General features: G+C 44.5%; 1 protein-coding gene across 7 annotated transcripts in view; it reads right to left on the reverse strand.

The window, feature by feature from the left end:
* Positions 1-21,971, reverse strand: part of BAIAP2L1 (BAR/IMD domain containing adaptor protein 2 like 1) — a 134,670-nt gene that overhangs the window by 67,645 nt on the left and 45,054 nt on the right. For 3 of the 7 annotated variants that reach the window (XM_056534444.1, XM_056534443.1, XM_056534441.1), the window contains exon 2: positions 12,392-12,467. The exons of the other annotated variants lie outside the window; for them this stretch is intronic. In XM_056534444.1, the coding sequence (XP_056390419.1) occupies positions 12,392-12,461 (70 nt within the window). In that variant the 5' untranslated portion in view covers positions 12,462-12,467. The remainder of the gene's footprint in view (positions 1-12,391; positions 12,468-21,971) is intronic. 7 annotated transcript variants of the gene reach the window in all.

Consider the following 21,971-nt stretch of genomic DNA (forward strand, 5'->3'; position numbering starts at 1 on the left):
ATCACATTTCTCAAGCACAAACTACTTATAGAGATTAAAGCAGGACTCCGTAAGGAGACTTGGATCGTAGCTACAGTACGCTCATAACTGCAGCAACCTCACTCAATACCAGGCAATTGGCCATTATCACATTATTGAATTGCAGTAAGGAGGATAACAGGCAGAGGAATAAGTCTGCATTATATAAATGAACAACACACAGCAAAGTTGAGTTTAATGATATATTACTACATCACTAGGATGTGCCATCTCTGTATAATCAGTGGGGATCTGACCTTTGGGACCCCTCAATTATTCTGCAACAGAAAGGGCGCCAATAACATGAGTGTCTATGAGCATTGTGTGGTGTCGGGGGGGGGGGGGGGTGAGATGCAGGGTAGATGTTATGGCTCAAGGGGCAGATGGTATTAACCCCTTGTCGTGACGCCAGGGCATGGTTTAGCTTTAACCATCCAAAGGTAATACCGCTGATCCTGTGTTAGGCAGGGGTAATGAAGACACCAACGCCAGATTAACGATAACGGCAGCTTTACTGAGGCAAGACAGGTGACATAGTCTTTGCAGTACAGCCATATATCCCAGGGAGGTGACCAATGACACAGGGGGACCTCGCAGGCTTGCAGTAGTTAGACTGACTTTAGTGCAGGCCAAGGTGACTACAGATGGACTTGACAGAGATGGTGACTGACAATAAGATGACTTGACTTACTGATGACTGACTTGTGGCAGCAGGACTTTCGGCTTGAGGCCTCCAATGCTCTGGACACAGACACTGAGACGACTGCACTGGACCTCAGCATACAGAGCCCCTCCCCTGGTTATATAGGGGGGATGTGCAAGGAGCCCATAGGTCACTTGGGGGTCACCTGGTCACTGGAGCCCTCTGGGTAACAATCATGTGACACAAACATTGAAGCAACAGTACATTAAATGAGGCAAACCTATTTAAATAATGGGGGTATGGGGCCACATTATCCCGTACTGGGACATCACAATTGCAATGTACATCCATTCAGCGGCATAAGTAGTAACCTTCTGTCAGTAAATCCTTGATACATATATCTTCAAAAGGAAGGCCCTGCCTTGATGAACACAGCTTTAGGCTTAAAGGGGTTATCCCAACATTAAAAGTGTTAAGACCCCACCATGCAGAAAAACAGAGGTCCCTTGTTGCTGTGCATATGTGCTGTAAGGGACCCCAGCTCTTCTGATCAGCTAGTAACCTTTAAAAGGATATCCTCATTTTATAATGTGTTGGCACATCACCAGAACATGTTTTTACATGACTGGTATCAGCGGTACCTCTACCTATCCCACTTAAGGTGCTAGAACCTGTTTTATATGTATATTAAGGCCATGTAATTTCTACGAAACTCAATGAGGAAAAAAAAGGCTTTTTCATTCTAACACCTACTAATTTTACAACCCTTTTTTGGCCACTTGCACGCACAGTTACTATAAAATTACGACTCAAAAAACGGTGTGTGTGTGTGTGTGTGAACCAAGCCGTAACATGTAAATTGGTGATTTCCCGTAATGCCAGCCACAGCCCATGGGCAAAAGCTGACACATTCTTTTCCTGGACATCCCTTATAAATTTTTGCTTCCTCTACAGGTGTATAAAATTGTGACATTTTGACACGACATCCCAATAATGTGCAATAAGAATTGGTTTCTTTTCTGGCCGGCGAGGATTGCTCTGGTCAGCAGTCATGTAAATGATGATCCACAGCCCTCTGTACATGGAGCATGAAGGAGACGTGAGGAGGGCCGACTGCTGATCAACCAAGCGGAATACACTATGAAGGAAAGGGGCCAAATCTAGTCCTGAGGGACACAAACCATCCGATCTATAATATGGATATAATATGAAGCCCAGGAAAGACGAGGATTTTAGGGTTAAGGTGACCCAGCTGAAAAAGAAGTAGCCCACTTATATCCTTCGCCATTCTGCAGATCCGTGGAGGATCCTTATATTGGTGGCTTCTTCAAAAGCAGAAACAATGTAAGTAGCGAAATGGTGTCACCCTGGGCCTCACAGATTTTGATTCTCGCTTACCTCGGTACATGCATGTGTTTGTTTCTGATATTGTAGTGGTTCTTTCATGAACTTTGCTTTAGATGCACTTGACACTTTATATGTGTACTATGCACATTGCACTTGTGTTTACTTGTACCAGTTTGCATTCCTATATATATATATATATATATATATATATATATATATATATATATATATATATTAATAAATATCTGGCCATGTTGCTCTGATGCTGTAGTTCTTATATCTTTTTGAGACCCTAAAGATGCCATTTTTTGATGTGACAATTTTTCACTTTAAAATCATTTTACTAGCTGAGTACCCGGTTTTTCCTTCCCAATCCTTGTTGGGGAGGAAAAGCAAGGAGGAAGCTTTTGTCCTCATATCAGATCCTCATATATTGTCCTCATATATTGTCCTCATATCCCGACCTCATATCCCGTTGCAGTGAGACTTCTACATTGGTCAAATAAGTCTGGTCTACTCTTAAGTAAGGTTGTACCATAAATTTAGAAAGAAGGACATGGCCGCACATCTAGCAGACTAACTAACATCAGGTAATAAGTATAGATTCTGATCAAACCGTACAAGCCCACTCGCCACTTCCCTCCCACCTGATTCAAGTGGGTCCCTAACTTAAATGTGGTGGAGCTGGGTGGCAACCAGCACTGTAACAACAGTGCCCATAGGAGGAATGACCCTGAGGTCTAACAAAGACACTCCTGCCAGACCACCCCAAAGACACAGTGCCACAGCAACAATGGCTGCCACGTAGCCCCACACAGATCACCGAGTTCACCTCACCATGTGCTCCCTGCTAGCAAACTGCATAAGGGTTAATACCTAGCTTCTTTCCAGTCCTCTGGCAGGGAGCACATAGTTAGGTGATCTTAGTAATATGTTGAAACTGGTGTGGGGCATGGTGGCGGCCATTGTTGCTGTGATTCTGAATCTGTGGGGTGGTCTGGCAGAAGTAGTGCTGCTGGATCACTGGGTCATTCCTCGACAGGCACTGGTTGCTGCCCAGCTCCCCGCCATTTAAGATAGAGACGCACTTGAATCAGGTGGCTGTAAAGTAGAGAGTGGGCTTGTACAATTTAATAAAAATGTATACAAACTACCTGCTGTTAGTTGCTATATATTGATCTATTGCTTCTCAGCACAATTTTAACATATGAATGTGCGGCCATGTCTTTTTATCTAAATTTGTGGTTCAAGAAAGGTTGTACCTGTTGAGAAGATCTAAAGTCATATTGTAAGACTATGCTGGGAAGTGTCAGAAATGTCAGTCCCAGGAAACGCTATGCAAAATATGATGTGAACACCTCTGCAACTAGAGGCGATATTGCATTATGCAGGTACGGTATCAGTCCCTAGTCCTGGCACTGTGGGGTCCCTGTTCTATGTATTTTCTCCAGCCCGATCATATGGTTGTTACAGCTGGCATTACATGCAGGAAAAATCTTAAGCGATTGTAATAAAATAACACAAAGGCTAACAATGCGGAGGTAACCACAGGGAATAACAATGAAAGGGAAATCGCTTCCTCTCTGAATGGCACACGCACGCTCCATGTTTTGTGCTCTGCAGGCAGCCATTGCCATATAAACATTAGATATGTCTTGTGCTTCAAAGATGGAAAAGTTCATCCAATACCACCAAGGAGTCTTCCTACAATCCGAACAATTTTAGAAAGTTATTCCACTTTTCTTATTTAAAAGGAACACTCTAGTATTGAACACCGTGTAATGCCTAGTGCAGGCCTGAGGGGGCAGCGTACGACACAGAGATTATCTGGTGTTATTGAATTATGCTCCGCCCACTCAGACCTTGCTATAGGTGTAACAAAGGGTATAATTTTGCATGGAGTGCTCTTTTAAATGGTCACTGTCATAAAAAAAAAAAAATGTTGACGTTTTAGAGACACTTCAAAAGTTTTGATCGGTTGGGACCTGAGTGTTTAGACTGCAACTGATAGCTAGAACTAGCTGGCAGAAGCGTAAGCGGTACAAACTTACAATGTAAGTCGACAGGATTGTCCTGGTCAGTCACACTTTCCTCCATGCTTGTTCTAACAATTTGTCGGGGTATGAACACTCAGACCCCGACCAATCAAAACTTTTGACATGTATCTAGGACAGGTACACTTTAACAACATGGAAAGTTACTGGACAGTCAGACTGGCAGATGATACTGTGTGAGACCCCCCAATCCCCCAAAATGCCAAACTGAGGGAAATATGCCAGTTCCTGCCATATATTCTGCCCTCTGAAAGGTAAGAAAAATATTCTGGTCCTGACTGGCAGATATTTATAGGATACAATCCTACACATATCTAACAAATGTTTAAATCAAGTGGATGAGACTCAAATGGATAAGACCTAGATAGTAAACAACCCAATTGTCCCCATTGAGAAAGGTTTCAGCTTCAGTCCTAACTGCCGTATTTTTCGCCGTATAAGACGCATTTTTCTTCCCCAAAACTGGGGGAGAAAAGTTGGTGCGTCTTATATGGCAAATACACATTAAACCTTGTCATTTCACGGCGGTCCCGGCGGCCATCAACGGCCGGGACCCGGGGCTAATACAGGACATCACCGATCGCGGTGATGCCCTGTATTAACCCTTCAGACGCGGTGATCAAAGCTGACCACCGCATCTGAAGTGAAAGTGAAACTATCCTGGCTTCTCAGTCGGGCTGTTCGGGACCGCCGCGGTGAAATCGCGGCGTCCCGAACAGTTTACAGGACACCGGGAGGGACCTTACCTGCCTCCTCGGTGTCCAATCGCCAAATTACTGCTCCGTGCTGGGATCCCCTGCATGACTGGCGCTCTCCTTCGTCGTCATCACGTCGTTGCGCACGCCGTCCAGTCATCCAATAGGAGCGGCGTGCATAGCGGCGTGCATAATGGCATGCTTAACGGCATGCGCAGCGACGTGATGGCGGCGACGGAGAGCGAGGATCCCAGGCAGCAGAGACGTTTCGGAGCGACGGGGACATCCCGGGGACGCGGCGACAGCGATGGAGGGCGACACCCAGGGCAGTGGTGAGGGGTCCGCAGCAGCGGGGACAGGTGAGTATTACCTCCAATACCAGTGGTCTTCAACCTGCGGACCTCCAGATGTTGCAAAACTACAACTCCCATGCTGGGAGTTGTAGTTTTGCAACATCTGGAGGTCCGCAGGTTGAACATCACTGTCCTATACTTTACATTGTATTTGGTTCAGAAACTTTATTTTCTAGATTTTCCTCCTTAAATATTGGGTGCGTCTTATATGCCGGAGCGTCTTATACGGCGAAAAATACGGTATGTCTAATATCTTAGCCAATAATTTGAGCAATAAGTCTGATAATGTGTTTGGCATACTAAGATGATCTGTGCTATGTAAATTATTTCTGATCATACTAAACGTATAATATACGCATATATAATACACAAATACAGAAGCACGTTGGGATGACTACCAGAATCTCAGACAGCAAAAAATTGCAGCTGACTGATACAAAATTTACATAAAATCAAACAAGCCATCCCAAGATGTGCACAACATGTAAAGTTATGGCACAGAATGAGACTGTAATTTAATGTGCCTTAAAGGAGAAACACTCCCTGCCAAACTGATCCACAGAGGGCGATCACTTCTCTCTTTGGTGTTCGTTGAATTACTAGTGTCGTGCTCTGCCCACTTCTGTATTGGGGATAACAACAGTGTCAGTTTTGCCTGGAGTGTTCCTTTAAATGTGGGCTGTCCATAGAATTATGATAGCAATCTATTGTCATGGAGAATGATGCCAGTAAGAAAAGACTGGTAGATGAGATATTCTCTCTGATCCTATTGAGGTAGCGTAACAGCCACGTGTGTTCCCACCACTTAATGTGTATGGGGGCCTAACAACTTTTATAAGATTGCAGATGTCAGGACATAGAAGGTAGGGCTGGGCGGTATGACCAAATACATGTATCACGGTATTTTTGTAACTTATGGCGGTTCCACGATATATATAATGGTACTTCCCTTCCTTCCTCCCCCCCACATTAATCATCAGCCCAGCGCTGCGCTATCCCCATCGGGGTAAATACTCACATATCACCCGCAAGCGCTGCCCTCCTCGTCCTGTTTGTTGCGGCTGCCGGCACTAACACTCTATACTGTGCGGTATCCCTATGCCCGGGCTGCAAATGGTATACAAAATGAACTTTAACGCACGTTCCTAAGTCAGTCTTACGCTGGGGACGGGAATGTCAGAGAGCCGTCCGCCTATCACCGGCCGCAGCGATGTTCCGCCTTGGCCGGTGATAGGCTGAGCCCACTGTCATGTAAGAAGCCTGATTCTTACATGACACTGCATTCAACCTATCACCGGCCGAGGCGGAACATCACTGCGGCCGGTGATAGGCTGACGGCTCTCCGGCTTTCCATTCCTTAGGAAGCTGGTCCGAACCGACCAGGAAGGTGAGTTAAAGTTTATTTTGTTTACCATTTGCAGCTCGGGCATAGGGATACCGCACAGTATAGAGTGTTAGTGCCGGCAGCCGCAACAAACAGGAGGACGAGGAGGGCAGCGCTTGCGGGTGATATGCGAGTATTTACCCTGATGGGGACAGCGCAGCACTGGGCTGATAATTAATTGAGGGGCCAGAACAGCGCTCGCGGGTCACATATGATTAGTTGCCCGATGGGGACAGTGCAGCGCTGGGCTGATAATTCATTCATTCCCGAGGGGGAGGGGCAAAACCGGTATTGTGGTATGGGGAAAAATCCATATCGTGCAGGACAAAAATTTCAGTATTCGGTATGAACTGGTATACCACCCAGCCCTAATAGAAGGATTGGTTGGATTTCAACTGCCCAACCCTTTCTTGTTAGGGAGGTTTCTGGCAGCAGCTTTCTCCACTTACCCCACTGAGAACACATGCACGCTCGGCCATGTGCAGTGTGCACATGCATTGGAGAATCGGAAGATTTGCATATTGTAACTTAGCCTTCTTTTTTTGGTATATTCTACTTCTAGAAAATTTCATGACACATATCTCTGAAATATATCACAATATAGGCGAGTATCCTAGTAGCCTCCCATGTTCTAAAAACCCATGTGCAGAGGTACACTATTTTGTGAGATGCTTAGAAAAGTGACGTTCACTATGCTTAACTATAAAGATTTAAAAAAAAAAAAAAGAAAACCGACCTAAACATCAGCCTGACGGATGCCAAAAGGACACCCTTCTGGTGAATAAGCCCAAAGGATATATTAAAACATACAGTCTGGGAGCCTAACCAGAGCAGACGCTGAATAAAGACCAGTGAATATCATGGTTAAACAATACTGTGTCTGTGGCTGAATCCTGGAACAGAAATCTCCAGACGCTTCCAGGAACCTCACTAGTATGTGGAAAGTGCCTGAGGTTTGAGAATATCCAGTAAAAATGACAATTACTTCAGAACACTAAAAGAAAAAAAGAAAAAAAAAAATCTAAAAATGTCCTGTTATTCCTAAGTTTATAAATCCTACCCAAATACGTGAAATCCTCCCAGAGTGCCCCCCAGACAGTAAGTAGGGGATCTGCAGACTGTTATTTTAGAAAGTCCTGGCCAGGAGCTCCGTACACTTAATCTATGTACAGTACATGGCTCCGGTATCCGATACAGCACATCACGTTTCATGCCGCTACCTATCTGACAGCGCAGGACGCCATCAATTATGTAGAATGGCTTCTTTTAGATCTTCATGTATTTTGTCTAAATGAGCATCTTCTCTTTCTCTACCACCTCCTCGGTGGCACAGATAGACACACATGCCATGCCTTCTAAAGGTAGTGCCACCCGGTAGTTGTGTTTACTGACTTCCCTGCTTGGTTTGGCTGCATAGACATATTCCTTCTATGTAGGAAGATAAATAGCTGCCAGAAACCTCTCATGCCGCTTATCTCCAGAAAAGTAGCAGCACCACACAAGCTGAATCCAACCTGCTTGATCCCCGTTTCTCCAGGACTCTTGGGCCGTCACATCCTTGGCCAGCTTATGGCAGCTTACAATACAGAAGCAAATTTCAGCAGCTAAATCTTATTAATATTAATAGTCCATTAGGCAGAAGATTATATTCTACAACACAATGCGAGCTGTACCTCCTCGGCTTCTGATCACGCCTTCCTATGGACAATAAATTGGGATGTGTATCACGCTAGAGCTGGGCGGTATGACCAAATATGTGTATCACGGTATATAACGGTATTTCTTTCACTTCCTCTGTGGTATTCAGCAGCTAATAAGTACTGGAAGGATTAAGATTTTATTTTATTTTTTATAGAAGTAATTTACAAATCTGTTTAACTTTCTGGCACCAGTTGATTTAAAAAAAAAATAATAAATAACGTTTTCCACCAGAGTAGCCCTTTAATGTCTGGGAGAGGACTATCCTATTAAAAAAAAGATATGTTATCACTTTCATGCTGCCTGAGTAATCGAGGTGGTCCCCGGCAGCTTCTCCTGTCCCACCAGCCTTGAAAAATAGATTTATTCCTATTTCTGCTTCGGGAGAGGTATATCTATCAAGGATGGTGGGGCAGGTTAAACCACTGGGGACCATCCCCATGACTCGTAGTTCGGGCAGCATGATAGGATTGGGTACATGCATCTATATAAGCTACTTAAAGGGAACCTATCACTATACCTGCCATTGATGTTTATTAATATCTTATATCCTATATTAGGCTTATAGCTCATTTACACATTGGGTAATCAGAATGATTAGTCAACCCAGAATTCTTATTCTTCCCCATTCTTTTCATGTGTGCTGATTTATTAGGAAGGGTAAGGGTGACATTTCCTGGGCTGTACCTGATCCCAGTGTTTCCACACCAGAGTGCCTCCAGCTGTTGCAAAACTACAACTCCCAGCATGCCCGGACAGCCTTTGGCTGTCCGGGCATGCTGGGAGTTGTAGTTTTGCAATAGCTGGATGCAGCCTGGTTGGAAAATACTGGCCCAATGGCACGCTGCTTATCGTGCTTTCACCATAGGAATAATGTGCATCTTGAGCTGATGTTGTTTTGCTGCATAGCAATCAAAGATAGGGTTAAAGCCAAGCACCATAGGCAAAATATATGGAAATAGGATGTTCTGGATACATATATCATATTGTGATACATGACAGATATGCAAACCACGGAAGAAGAGTCTTAGTCACAGACCAGCGTGGCTCTAGGAAAGCCAAGGCTGTATTAACAGCCAGACACTAAGAATGACAAACACAAAGCTTACCGCTGCTTATGACACCTCTAAGGGGTTTTCTGGGATAGGACATTGAATATATGATCGATGAGGATCCCTGGTTTCTGCAGCTCAACCAGGCTCAGCCCCATTTACTAGAAATTGTTGAGCTGTAGAACCAGACACAGCAAGACTGTAATAAATGAAACCTTGTTTACTGAAGTTGCTTATATATAGTGGAATACACTACGTGTTTCAGCAAACGTTTACCTTCCTCAGCTGTCCAGCCCAAGGGAGACACTAGCATGGTATATATACACTGGGAGGTGCACAGTGATGATGTCAGATGCTGGGCGGAGCACACAGTGATGACATCAGACGCCGGGTGGGCCTAAGCACTGCTGTTAGAGAAACCACCAAAACAAATAGTAATTCAATGCGTGTGTGTGTGTATGTATATGTATATATATATATATATATATATATATATATATATATATACACACACACACACACAGTATATGTGTTAGACCGCTGAAGAAGGTAAGGTGTTTGCAGAAACATGTACTGCATACCCTTATATAGGAAACTTCAATGAACAATGCAGAATTGCAGAGTGGTGGGAACTAGACTTAACTACATATACAGTACCTACCTCCACGTGCACCACCACCCATGCAGTGCTGGCAATCTAACTATACTAGACTATATATCCGGACAGAATTCTGCTGCAGTGGAGTATTATTGATTTCAATGGGATTCTGCTGCACCATGCACATGGTGAAATTTCGGAAGAAACATCTGCTATGGAAATCCCGATTTTGGAGTCTGCAGAAACAATGAACCTGCCCACAGTTTCTGCGGATTCTGCTTGGAAAAGAACTGCAGTCTATTAGGATGGTGCATTTCCAAGCGGTCCTAGAGCAGCCGGAACATGCAAATGCTGTGTTTTTCGGGCAGACATTCTGCACATTTTATGCTGTTTGAACATAGCCTAAGACCGTAATGGATGCCCCTGTGTGTAGAAATTAAAAAAAAAAAACTACTTGTCCAAGGGACTAAAACAGAGCACAATCTACTTGTCCCTCATGACAATCCACTTGTCCTGGTACATAAAATAATTTCAACCAAAATAGTCTGTAAATAAGGTCTTTATTAATAGAAACTTAATAGGCAGACCAGTATGTCACCCATTAGGTAATGATAAGTAAGTCCACCCCATTAAGTAGGTAGTCCCCCTTTCAGGAAGGTACGTCCCCTCATCATGTAGTCAGGCAGGTAGCGCTCCTCTAGTAAGTAAATAATGCCCCAGATAGATATGTCCCCCCAGTTGGTAGGAAGGGTGGGCTCCCCCAGTAGGCAGACAGAGCCCCAGAAAGATATGTCCCCCATTAGGTAGAGCTCCCCGATATATAGACAGGTCCGCAGATAGATATGACCTCCATCAAGGTATGGCTCCCCAATAGGTAGTCGGACCCCCAGATAGATATTTAGAGGAGGCTGAAGAAAAAGGACCCTTTGGATATGGCACTGCAGACTCTTAGATGGAAGAGGCGAAGTCTAAGTAATGGTTAAAAGGTCCTCAGCAGGACCATTTATTAGCAGAAAAAAAACAATAAATGGAAGGATTACGCGTTTCGGGAGGAGCCCTCCCTTCCTCAGATCAGGGGAAGGGAGGGCTCCTCCCAAAATGCGTAATCATCCCATTTATTGTATTTTTTTCTGCTAATAAATGGTCCTGCTGAGGACCTTTTAACCATTACTTGGACTTCGCCTCTTCAATCTAAGAGTCTGCAGCGCCATATCCTAAGGGTCCTTTTTCTTCAGCCTCCTCTACTAATCCTCAGGCCGACCGTGGTCTGTTCCTGCAACCCAGTGGCTTGATCGCAATTGATGGTACCCCATTATCACTGGGGTTATATGCCTTCTATCTTCTACCTTCAGGTGAGCAGCCACCTATAAGCCCCGTGGGGAATTCCCCCCATATTTCTCCTCTCATATCTCCTAGGGTAATACACGAGGCACCGCCTGTTGGTCTTCCCTTTTTTTCTACATCTACACAGGTTCCCAGATAGATATGACCTCATCAGGTAGGGCTCCCCAGTAGGTAGTCAGACCCCCAGATAGATATTTAGAGGAGGCTGAAGAAAAAGGACTTTAAATGGGAGCCCTACCTGCCGGGGGTTATTTTCCTGTCTAACTACTAGGGAGCTCTACCTGATAAGGTAGGGCTTCCCAGTAGGTAGAAAGGTCCCTAGATAGATATGACCCCCGGCAGGTAGGGCTCCCATTTAAACAATTATACCACCTAAGTAAGTGTTCTTCAACCAGGCTGTCCGGGCATGCTGGGAGTAGTAGTTTTGCAACAGCTGGGGCACCATGGTTGGGATGCACTGCCCTGAGTAGATAGGTTATCCCCTAGTGGTAGGCAGGTCCTTCCTTATGTAGTAAGTAGCCAAGTTTGAGTAAGTAACTCACTTCTGCTTACATCTCCCTGTTCCTCAGCGTCTCGCGCGGCACGTGCGATGACATCACTCACCGCGCGCACCTCCGTCAGGAAAGCTCGCTATAGGCTGCATCATGTAGCTGCGGTCTATAGCAGTTTAGTGACAGGGCAAGACAGTTTTGCCCCGTCATATATGAATTCTTCCTCCATTTAGCAATGCTTGCCCGAAACAGGGCTAAATGCCTGAAGAATTTACCTGCATGTCCCGGGCGTGGGGCAATACAATTCCCACATCCCTGATTTCTCAGGGTAGGACCCTCACCGATCAGACATTGATGGTTATTCTGAGAACAGACCATCAATGTAATAGCTTGAAAAACACCTAGAACCAATAGCTCTTGTGTAAGAACGTTTCAGACCCACAGACAAAAACTTATGTGGATATTTTTGTCAGCAAAAGATGACTATGATCACGTGGCACATAAATAGCTTTTCATTCCATACATTCGATATAGTTGTTGGAGTTCTTCCCGGCAGAAAACACAAGTCATCCCAATCTCTCCAGCGAGGCGCTTGGCTTGTCGGATAATTGAACAAGGTTAGCCCTGCCAGCAATGTATTCTAGCTGCTGTAAATCAGCTTTCCCCAGCTATAATCTGATTAGAAAACATTGATAGCCATAAAAGACGACTTACCAGACACGGCCTTTTCATAGTTCTTCCCAAGATTAACAAGGTTTCTGAGCCCGGGGTTGAACTGGTCCATAACATTCTGAAAGATAAAAAAGAGAAAATCAGATGGATTGAAATATAAAACAAGCAGAAAAAAATTAATCCAGCACCGCACACAGCCCAACTTTATTGTATACATCAGTGTTTTCCATAATGTGTCTCCAGCTATTCAAGAACTACAACTCTCAGGACGCCATTACAGCCTTTGGATCAATGACTAAATTTAGCTATGTCTCCCGAGACAGCTTTGGATGAGGCTTTGGAGAGAGGGAGGAGCCCGGAAGCTGGAGACAACACCACACTGAAAGTGAAAGGACTACACAACTTCCTGTCAGGGGTAATTCAAGCAAAAATATGCAGAAGTAAGTACAATCTGCAACAACACTATATTCCTTATATATATATATATATATATATATATATATATATATATATATATATTAAAAAAAAAATGTTATTTCCTGAAAACCCCTTTAAAAACCAGGTGGATGCTTTGGATGCAATTATGACTGGTGGACACCCCTTAGCATGATGGCAAACAGCAAAAGTTTCAGAAAAGAAAAATCTCAATAGGACATGCTTAGTTGTTAAACCTATATGCAGCGAACAATACCCTTCTACATAACACATCATAACCATGTAAAAAAAGCATAATTCTTTAAGAGGTCTGTCACCAACCTGTGGAGTCTAACTGGGATGGACATTCTAGTGATTGATAAAAGATCCCCAGTGATATCAACCACCAGCGACAGAACATATGTATAACATGCAAGGAATGAACACAAACAGCAGGTGAATGAAAACCTATTAAACAACAACATGTGAATAATGGCCTTGGCTGGATGTGAAGGAATGTGACTGCATACCTCCTCATTGTCTCAGGAGCTTCTCAAGACTCTCACAAAACTGTATGTGGTTGTGTTAGGGCTGGGCGGTATGACCAAATATGTGTATCACCGTATTTTTTTAACGGCGGTTCCACTGTATATAACTGTATTTTCATCCCGCCACCTCCGCCCCAATCATGTGACCCGCGCGCGGTGTTCGGCTCCCCCCCCCCCCCAAAATCATGTGACCCGCCAGCACTGTTCTGCTCCCCCCCAATTAATAACCAGCCCAGTGGGGTACTACTCACAGATGTCACCTTCAAGCACTGCCCTCCTCCTCTTTGTTGGGGGTCGCTGAAACTCTATACTGTATGCCAGTGGTCTCAACCTGCGGACCTCCAGATGTTGCAAAACTACAACTCCCAGCATGCCCGGACAGCCAGTGGCTGTCCGGGCATGCTGGGAATTGTAGTTTTGCAACAGCTGGAGGTCTGCAGGTTGGAGACCACTGCTGTACGCTGTATCCCTATGCCCGGGCTGCAAAAGACACAGAAAATAAACTTTAAACTCACCTACGGCCACACGCTGGGGACTGGAACGCCGGACAGCCGCCAGCCTATCACCGGCCGGAGCCATGTCCCGCCCCGGCCGGTGATAGGCTGAGCCCACCGTCATGTAAGAAGCCGGCCAGAGCTTTCTTTGAGAAGTAACAGTACAATATACACTGCTCAAAAAAATAAAGGGAACAATAAGATAACACATCCTAGATCTGAATGAACTAATCGTATGAAATACTTTCGTCTTTACATAGTTGAATGCGCTGACAACAGAATCACACAAAAATTATCAATAGAAATCAGATTTATCAACCCATGGAGGTCTGGATATGGAGTCACACTCAAAATCAAAGTGGAAAACCTCACTACAGGCTGATCCAACTTTATGTAATGTCCTTAAAACAAGTCACAATGAGGCTCAGTAGTGTGTGTGGCCTCCACGTGCCCGTATGACCTCCCTACAACGCCTGGGCATGCTCCTAATGAGGTGGAGGATGGTCTCCTGAGGGATGTCCTCCCAGACCTGGACTAAAGCATCCGCCAACTCCTGGACAGTCTGTGGAGCAACGTGGCATTGGTGGATGGAACGAGACATGATGTCCCAGATGTGCTCAATCGGATTCAAAAGTGAAAGCACCGCCAGCATTCATAAGTGACCAAAACATCAGCCAGGAAGCACAGGAACTGAGAAGTGGTCTGTGGTCACCACCTGCAGAACCACTCCTTTATTGTGAGTGTCTTGCTAATTGTCTATAATTTTCACCTGTTGTCTGTTCCATTTGCACAACAGCATGTGAAATTGATTGTCAATCAGTGTTGCTTCCTGAGTGGACAGTGTGATGTCACAGAAGTGTCATTGACTTGGAGTTACATTGTGTTAAGTGTTCCCTTTATTCTTTCGAGCAGTGTACAACAGTAAAATACAAATCATAGTCAACAGCTTTATCCATGCCGGCCATTTTGACTGATGTGGCCCTTGTGACCTATGACCCAGGGATAATTACGGATCACCTCATGCTACAGGTTCAACCTCATTAAAGAGACAACTAACAAACAAGATGCCAAGGAAAGATAAAGAATCCTTTTAAGCTATAAGAGAGGTCGGGCTTGTCAGCAGAATGGTCCCACTGGAATTTAGGTGTGTCTGAGGGTCAGGTCAAATTGATACACCTGCTTTCCACATATTGTTGTAGAATCTTAAATTAAATTGATAAATCAGAGAGACATATGAAAAGTTTTGATCGGTTGGGGTCTGAGTTTTCAGACCCCGACTGATCAGTAGAAGCGCATTCTCTCCCGGCTGTGTCATAATTTAAGTATATGGAAGTATCCTGCCCACAAAGACACCGAGCAGGGAGAGAACACTCAGACTGCAACCAAAAAACATTTTGACATGTCCCAAGGACAGTGGTCTCTAAATTGTGGAGCCCTGATGTTGCAAAACTACAACTTCCACGCTGGGACTTATTTTCAACATCAATTGTGGTTCCCCATCATCATTTAGTTGAAGAGAGGGGGGAATGTGTCATAATTTTCATCCTTTCTGGATATCATATACATCCTATGGGACCGGAGTGAGTGGTCCTATCATAGACCATTGGGAAACTATTATATGTTCATGACTTTATTTTTGGATTATTGTATTCATGCTCTTATGTCTCATTATACTGCATGTTTTCTTGCATGCTATACCCTGATGAACCCCATATTTGAAAGAGGAAACGCGTCGGGATACTTTAAAAACATTTTTTTTATGCAACAGGAATGCTGATTTCTGAGTGTTATCCATATACACTGGGGGCCGTATCAGTCGTTTTCTAGAGACTATGGGGGGTATTTATCAAAGGATTTATGTGTTTTTTTAACGTAACTTTTGCGCAATACTTTGGCACAGTGTCTTTTTGCGCCAAAGTTTGGCGCATCTTCTCCACTGTCATTTTTACAACTTTCTCAAAATCACACGGTCCTGTGTGTGATTTTAACTTTAGTTAGTAATTCATCATTTGCGCCAATCGATCTTTGGCGCAATTTTGGCGCAAATCGCCGCCAAGAAATTTTGCACATGGAAAACACTCTCAGCAATGTCAAAAAATGTAAAGGCGTCAAAATACATAAAATTTTTTTTTGGTGAAAGCAGAGACGCCTCCAGGGCTGCTCAATACTATCCTGCGACATAGTTGTCTCTGAGGAACCTTCACCCTCCGTTGAGCCAGCATTGGACATGGCCACACAGGTTCAGGAAAGGTAAGCACTAAAGCAGTGGTCTCCAACCTGCGGACCTCCAGATGTTGCAAAACTACAACTCCCAGCATGCACGGACAGCCAACTCAAGTTGAAAATAAAATCCATTTCACATGGTGGCTATAAACCCCACAAAAGAAAATTACTCATATCGCTTGCTGATATACTGCAGGAGGGACTCCGAAATGGCTGATCTACAGGGTAAAATACACGTCCTCTGTGGTGGTAAGTTCTGTGTAAAAGGCGCTGTAAACAGCAGATTTCAACATTTGAGCCAAAATTACTAAAAACTTGCACCAAATGATAAATTTGGTGCATGTCCACGAAATCCAAAGTGAAAAAAAAAAAAGGGTAAAAAGAAACTGTCAACAGGCAAAATCGATAAATACCCCCCTATACCCCCATATACACTCCAGTGTATGGCCTACTGTATGATATTGATGGTGTGGGTAGGTACTCCAGTGTTTAAAGGGGTAGTCCAGTGGTGAACAACTTATCCCCTATCCTAAGGATAGGGGATAAGTTTGAGATTGCGGGGGGTCCGACCGCTGGGGCCCCCTGCGATCTCTCTGTACGGGGCCCCGGCTCTCGGCCCAGATAGCGGGTGTCGACCCCCGCACGAGGCGGCGGCCGACACGCCCCCTCAATACATCTCAATGGCAGAGCCGGAGATTGCCGAAGGCAGCGCTTCGGCTCTGCCATAGAGTTGTATTGAGGGGGCGTGTCGGCCGCCACCTCGTGCGGAGGTCGACACGCCCCCTTCCCGCGGGCTGTCGGGGCTCCGTACAGGAGATCGCAGGGGGCCCCAGCGGTCGGACCCCCGCGATCTGCAACTTATCCCCTATCCTTAGGATAGGGGATAAGTTGCTCACCATTGGATATCTCCTTTAAGCAGAGATTTACTCATTGAGGTGTCTTAAGCAGTGTTGTCTTTCCACTGGCAGGGATCACTATTGATAGGTTTATTTATGTATTAAATAAGTTTTAGGTAGAGTTTGTTTTCTTAGTGATAGCTGTTTACTGCTACACTTGAATGGGAAATACCAAGATTTCTTTATCAGAACTTTATTACATAATTGCCTCCATACTTTACATATCTGCATTACACCTACGCAGTGGTCCTGGCCTGCAACATTACAATACTGTAGGCGTGGACTTCTTGTATATGCCTGAAAACCTTTAACCAGTGTAACATTCTTAAACTAGAGGAGATAAGGCTTTATTTGCTGGTCTAGTAATGTTAGTTGCCACATTAGCAAGGACGAGTCCTAGGCTGGAGCAACCTCAGTTCAAACTCCATGTCCACTTAACGTGCATCTTTACCAAGGCTATGCTCAGACTAGTGTCAGGACTACTTTTTTTATAGAAGAAGCCATGGCCCCTTGACAAAACTGTCATGCAACAGATTCAATTGACTTATACAAAGTTCTCTCATGGTTCTGACATTTTGATGGCAAAAAGAGCAGTGTGTGAGGCTATCCAAAAGTCATGGAACCTCCGAAAGAAAGGTCATCCGACCCTCTGGTTTTCAGGAGGACCAGCTAACCATCTAAGGTGTATGTGGGATTCCTGACTCTCCTGTGAGAAATTAAAGGGGTATTCCGGGATCTAACATTTTATCCCCTATCCAAAGGATAGGGGATAAGATAACTGATTGCGGGGGGCCCGCCGCTGGGACTCTTCGCAATCTCGCTGCAGCACCCACATTGTATGCGGGGCTGTGTCTCCAGTTCTGGAAACCTCCGGTTTCCGGAACTGGAGAAGCGACGTAACGTCAAGCCCCCTCCATTCATGTCTATGAGAGGTGGCGTAACGGCCCCTATCCACTTTGGATAAGGGATAAAATGCTAGATCCCGGAATACCCCTTTAAATTGTTGGGAAAAGAACCTGGCCCTTTTGTTTTCCGGAAGATAAGCCGATAGGAAGTGAAACTCGAAAACTTTTTATATTGACCAAAGTTCATTTATTTCAATAATGCAACTTAAAAGTGAAAATAATATATATGAGAGATTCATTACATGCAAAGCGAGATAGTTCAAGCCGTGATTTGTCATATATGTGATGATTATGGCTTACAGCTCATGAAAACCCCAAAGGCGAAAATAGAAGGGGGCGCGACTTTGTGGGAGTAGGCGTGATTTGCAAGCCAGACCAATACACAAAAAGGGGTGTGGCTTAAACTGTGGGTGTGGCTCTGCAAGATGGGGTGTGGAATGCAGGGAGGGTGTGGCTTGCAAGCCGGACTGACCCATTCACCAGGAGATGCAGAGTAAGTTGTAGAGTAAGGTACTGGAAGTCCTATATACTTGCATGGGACTTTAAACAAAAACTCTGTCCCTCACAAATGGGGGTAGGTTAGGGTTAAATAACTGTCCTATATATTTAGTTGACAGTAACATGTGACCAAGTATTATCGAAATATCTCCAGCTGTTTGGAAGTTATGCAGTAACATTTAAACAAACTTTAAACAAAAACCCTGACCCTTGCAAATGGGGGTGAATTAGGGTTAATTTAACAATCCTTGGTTTGTTCTTAACATATTGTACCAGGTTTCATGTTAATATCTTGAGCCGTTTGAGTTTTATACATAGATTATAATCGCAATTCGTGTACTAACTCGGTGGGCGATGAATAGCCTGCTGGCCAACCCCACCATCCAATGTGTTCTTGAGTCTTTCCACGTCCCATGTCAAATTAGACGGGATAGTATGACTAGACAACCCCTTTAAGTGGTGCAAGGTTCTTACCTGTATACTTAAAATAGGCTGGAACAAAGTAAAAAATTCTCTAAAGACAAAAACTACATGTAAAGGGGGCAAAGGGGAAGCCATAAAGCCTGCTTACTTCATTCTTCATCCTTATCACATCAGGCATTTTTTTACGACATCAAGATATACTCTTCACGTACTTAAAACTTTAATAGTTTACTGTGTTCTCTTATAAGAATGCATAGCTATGGTAACCTCATGTTTATGACTTGCCTTTGGGTCCTCCCTCATACTTATAAATTTCACACATTACAAAGCACAAAAACAGTTTATTTCTAATTATTCACAATCCAAAATGCATAAAAAGGGAATTTGGCCCTTATCAATCAACAGAATAATACCTACCATAAGAACCATGGTCCAACTTTACAATGACAACATTTTTATTAAGTTCTAATATGGGCATTATGGCTTTGAAAAAGTGGGAAAACAGGATGGGTAGCTGCACACAGGATCTCCACCAGTAACTCTGCATACTAATAGAGAAGTCTGCATTGTACTCTTTGCACCTGAGGAAGGCACTTTATGTGTGCCGAAACGCGTTGTCCACTTTTTTTGCTAAATAAATAAGTTTAACCTGTGCTGGCCTGAGTCTCTCCGTCCTTTCGCACACAAGAGCAGCGCCTCCCACAACACCGTTTTTTTTCTTTCTGTAGCTTCCAGCTACCCATCCTGGTTCTCCACTGGCTCTTGCATAAGAGCCCAGACCCGGTCGGAGTGCAGCAGCTCCCGTTCAACAACTCACAACCACAATTTGTGAGCTACAAGCCAAATCTGGCACAAGATTCTGCATTCCACTTTTTTCTGGGAGCGCCCCCCATTTTCACCCTACCTTCCACAAATGGAGAACGTAGCACTTTTCTCTAATAGGATATATTACAAAGGTTTTATCTTTGCTTGTACTGTTGACTTATTGGAAGCCGTTTGGCACCATACCAAACGAGAACAATGGAGGAAGACTACCATTAAAGGGGGTTTTCTAGGCAAATAGAAAACTTTGATTACTGTCATGCATTGAAACAATAAAAGAGTGCACACTTAAAGAGTACCTGTCACCAAAAAAAAAAGTTATACAGTGTTCCTTGTGTAATTAGCAGACACTTTGCCATTCACTTGCTTTTAAAATTATCAACATAAATATGTTTAAAATGCAATAGAAAAAATGGCCACTAGGTGGCTCTGTTCTGTTCCCTGCCACAATTAATACAGTGAATTTGGTCTCCTGCGGGCCTGGCAGGAGACCAAACTCTGGAAGTGCTTCTCTGCACTGATCTTGATTGGCAGCTGCACAGAGCCTCACTGAAAGCTGTAAAGAGCCTCACTGAAACATGCACAGAGCCTCACTGAAACATGCACAGAGCCTCACTGAAACAATGTGGATAAATGTAAAGTTATGCATCTGGGTACTAATAACCTGCATGCATCGTATGTCTTAGGGGGGATTAAACTGTCAGAGTCACTGGTAGAGAAGGATCTGGGTGTACTTGTAGATCACAGACTACAGAATAGCATGCAATGTCAGGCTGCTGCTTCCAAAGCCGGCAGGATATTGTCATGTATCAAAAGAGGCATGGACTCAAGGGACAGGGACATAATACTCCCCCTTTATAAATCATTGGTACGGCCTCACCTGGAATATACTGTTCAGTTTTGGGCACCTGTCCATAAAAGGGACACTGCGGAGTTGGAAAGGGTGCAGAGACGCGCGACTAAACTAATATGGGGCATGGAACATCTTAGCTATGAGGAGCGATTAAAGGAGTTACAATTGTTTAGTCTTGAGAAGAGACGTTTAAGGGGGGATATGATAAACGTATATAAGTATATTAATGGCCCATACAAAAAATATGGAGAAAAACTGTTCCAGGTTAAACCCCCCCAAAGGACGAGGGGGCACTCCCTCCGTCTGGAGAAGAAAAAGTTTAGTCTCAAGGGGCGACACGCCTTCTTTACCGTGAGGACTGTGAATTTATGGAATGGTCTACCTCAGGAACTGGTCACAGCTGGAACAATTTACAGCTTTAAAACAGGATTAGATACATTCCTGGAACAAAACAACATTAATGCTTATGAAGAAATATAAAATCTCATCCCTTCCCAATATCGCGCCACACCCCTACCCCTACCCCTTAATTCCCTGGTTGAACTTGATGGACATATGTCTTTTTTCGACCGTACTAACTATGTAACTATGCATAGAGGTCTTCCATTAATCATAGCACTGCAACGGTGTGAGGGCGGAAGTGATCCCCCAGCAGGCTTCAGTGATGTCATGCCTGCTGGGAAACACCCACTTTCTCCTGCTGGGAAATTGCACGTGGGCATGTGAGCAAGAAGAAAGGTAAGATAAACAGCTTTTTAAAGCTCTGAAATCTGAAAAGTGTGTGTGTGTGTGGGGGGGGGGGGGGAGGGGGGGGGGGGGGGGGGGGAGTAGTTAGGGAACGTAGCCAGAGTTAGATTAGAAAAGTTTATTTGGTGACAGGTACTCTTTAAGACTCTGACAGCTTCCACTAAGGCCTGTTGTCTAATGGGTTATTTCAAGTATCATCGAACGGGTGATAGGTAGTTGACTGGTGAGGGTCCACCTGCTAGGTCTCCATGATCGAAGGAAAAGTCACAAGGATCGCACCTCAATGGATCAGCTACTTATCACCTGTTCTATTGATGCAGGGTTAGGCTGGGTCCACACGTTTTGTCCCATACGGGAGCGCATACGGCAGGAGGGAGCTAAAACCTCGCGCTCCCGTATGTCACCGTATGCGCTCCCGTATGCCATTCACTTCAATGAGCCGACCGGAGTGAAACGTTCGGTCCGGTCGGCTCATTTTTGCGCCGTATGCGCTTTTACAACCGGACCTAAAACCGTGGTCAACCACGGTTTTAGGTCCGGTTGTAAAAGCGCATACGGCGCAAAAATGAGCCGACCGGACCGAACGTTTCACTCCGGTCGGCTCATTGAAGTGAATGGCATACGGGAGCGCATACGGTCACATACGGGAGCGCGAGGTTTTAGCTCCCTCCTGCCGTATGCGCTCCCGTATGGGACAAAACGTAGTGTGAACCCACCCTAAATAAGGATCTTGTCATTCTTATCAGAGGTCGGAATCTGACGGTAGAAGGAAAAAAAAAAAACACTAGTATAAACACAT

This window comes from Hyla sarda, chromosome 8 (assembly GCF_029499605.1).
Source record: "Hyla sarda isolate aHylSar1 chromosome 8, aHylSar1.hap1, whole genome shotgun sequence".
Classification (NCBI taxonomy): domain Eukaryota; kingdom Metazoa; phylum Chordata; class Amphibia; order Anura; family Hylidae; genus Hyla; species Hyla sarda.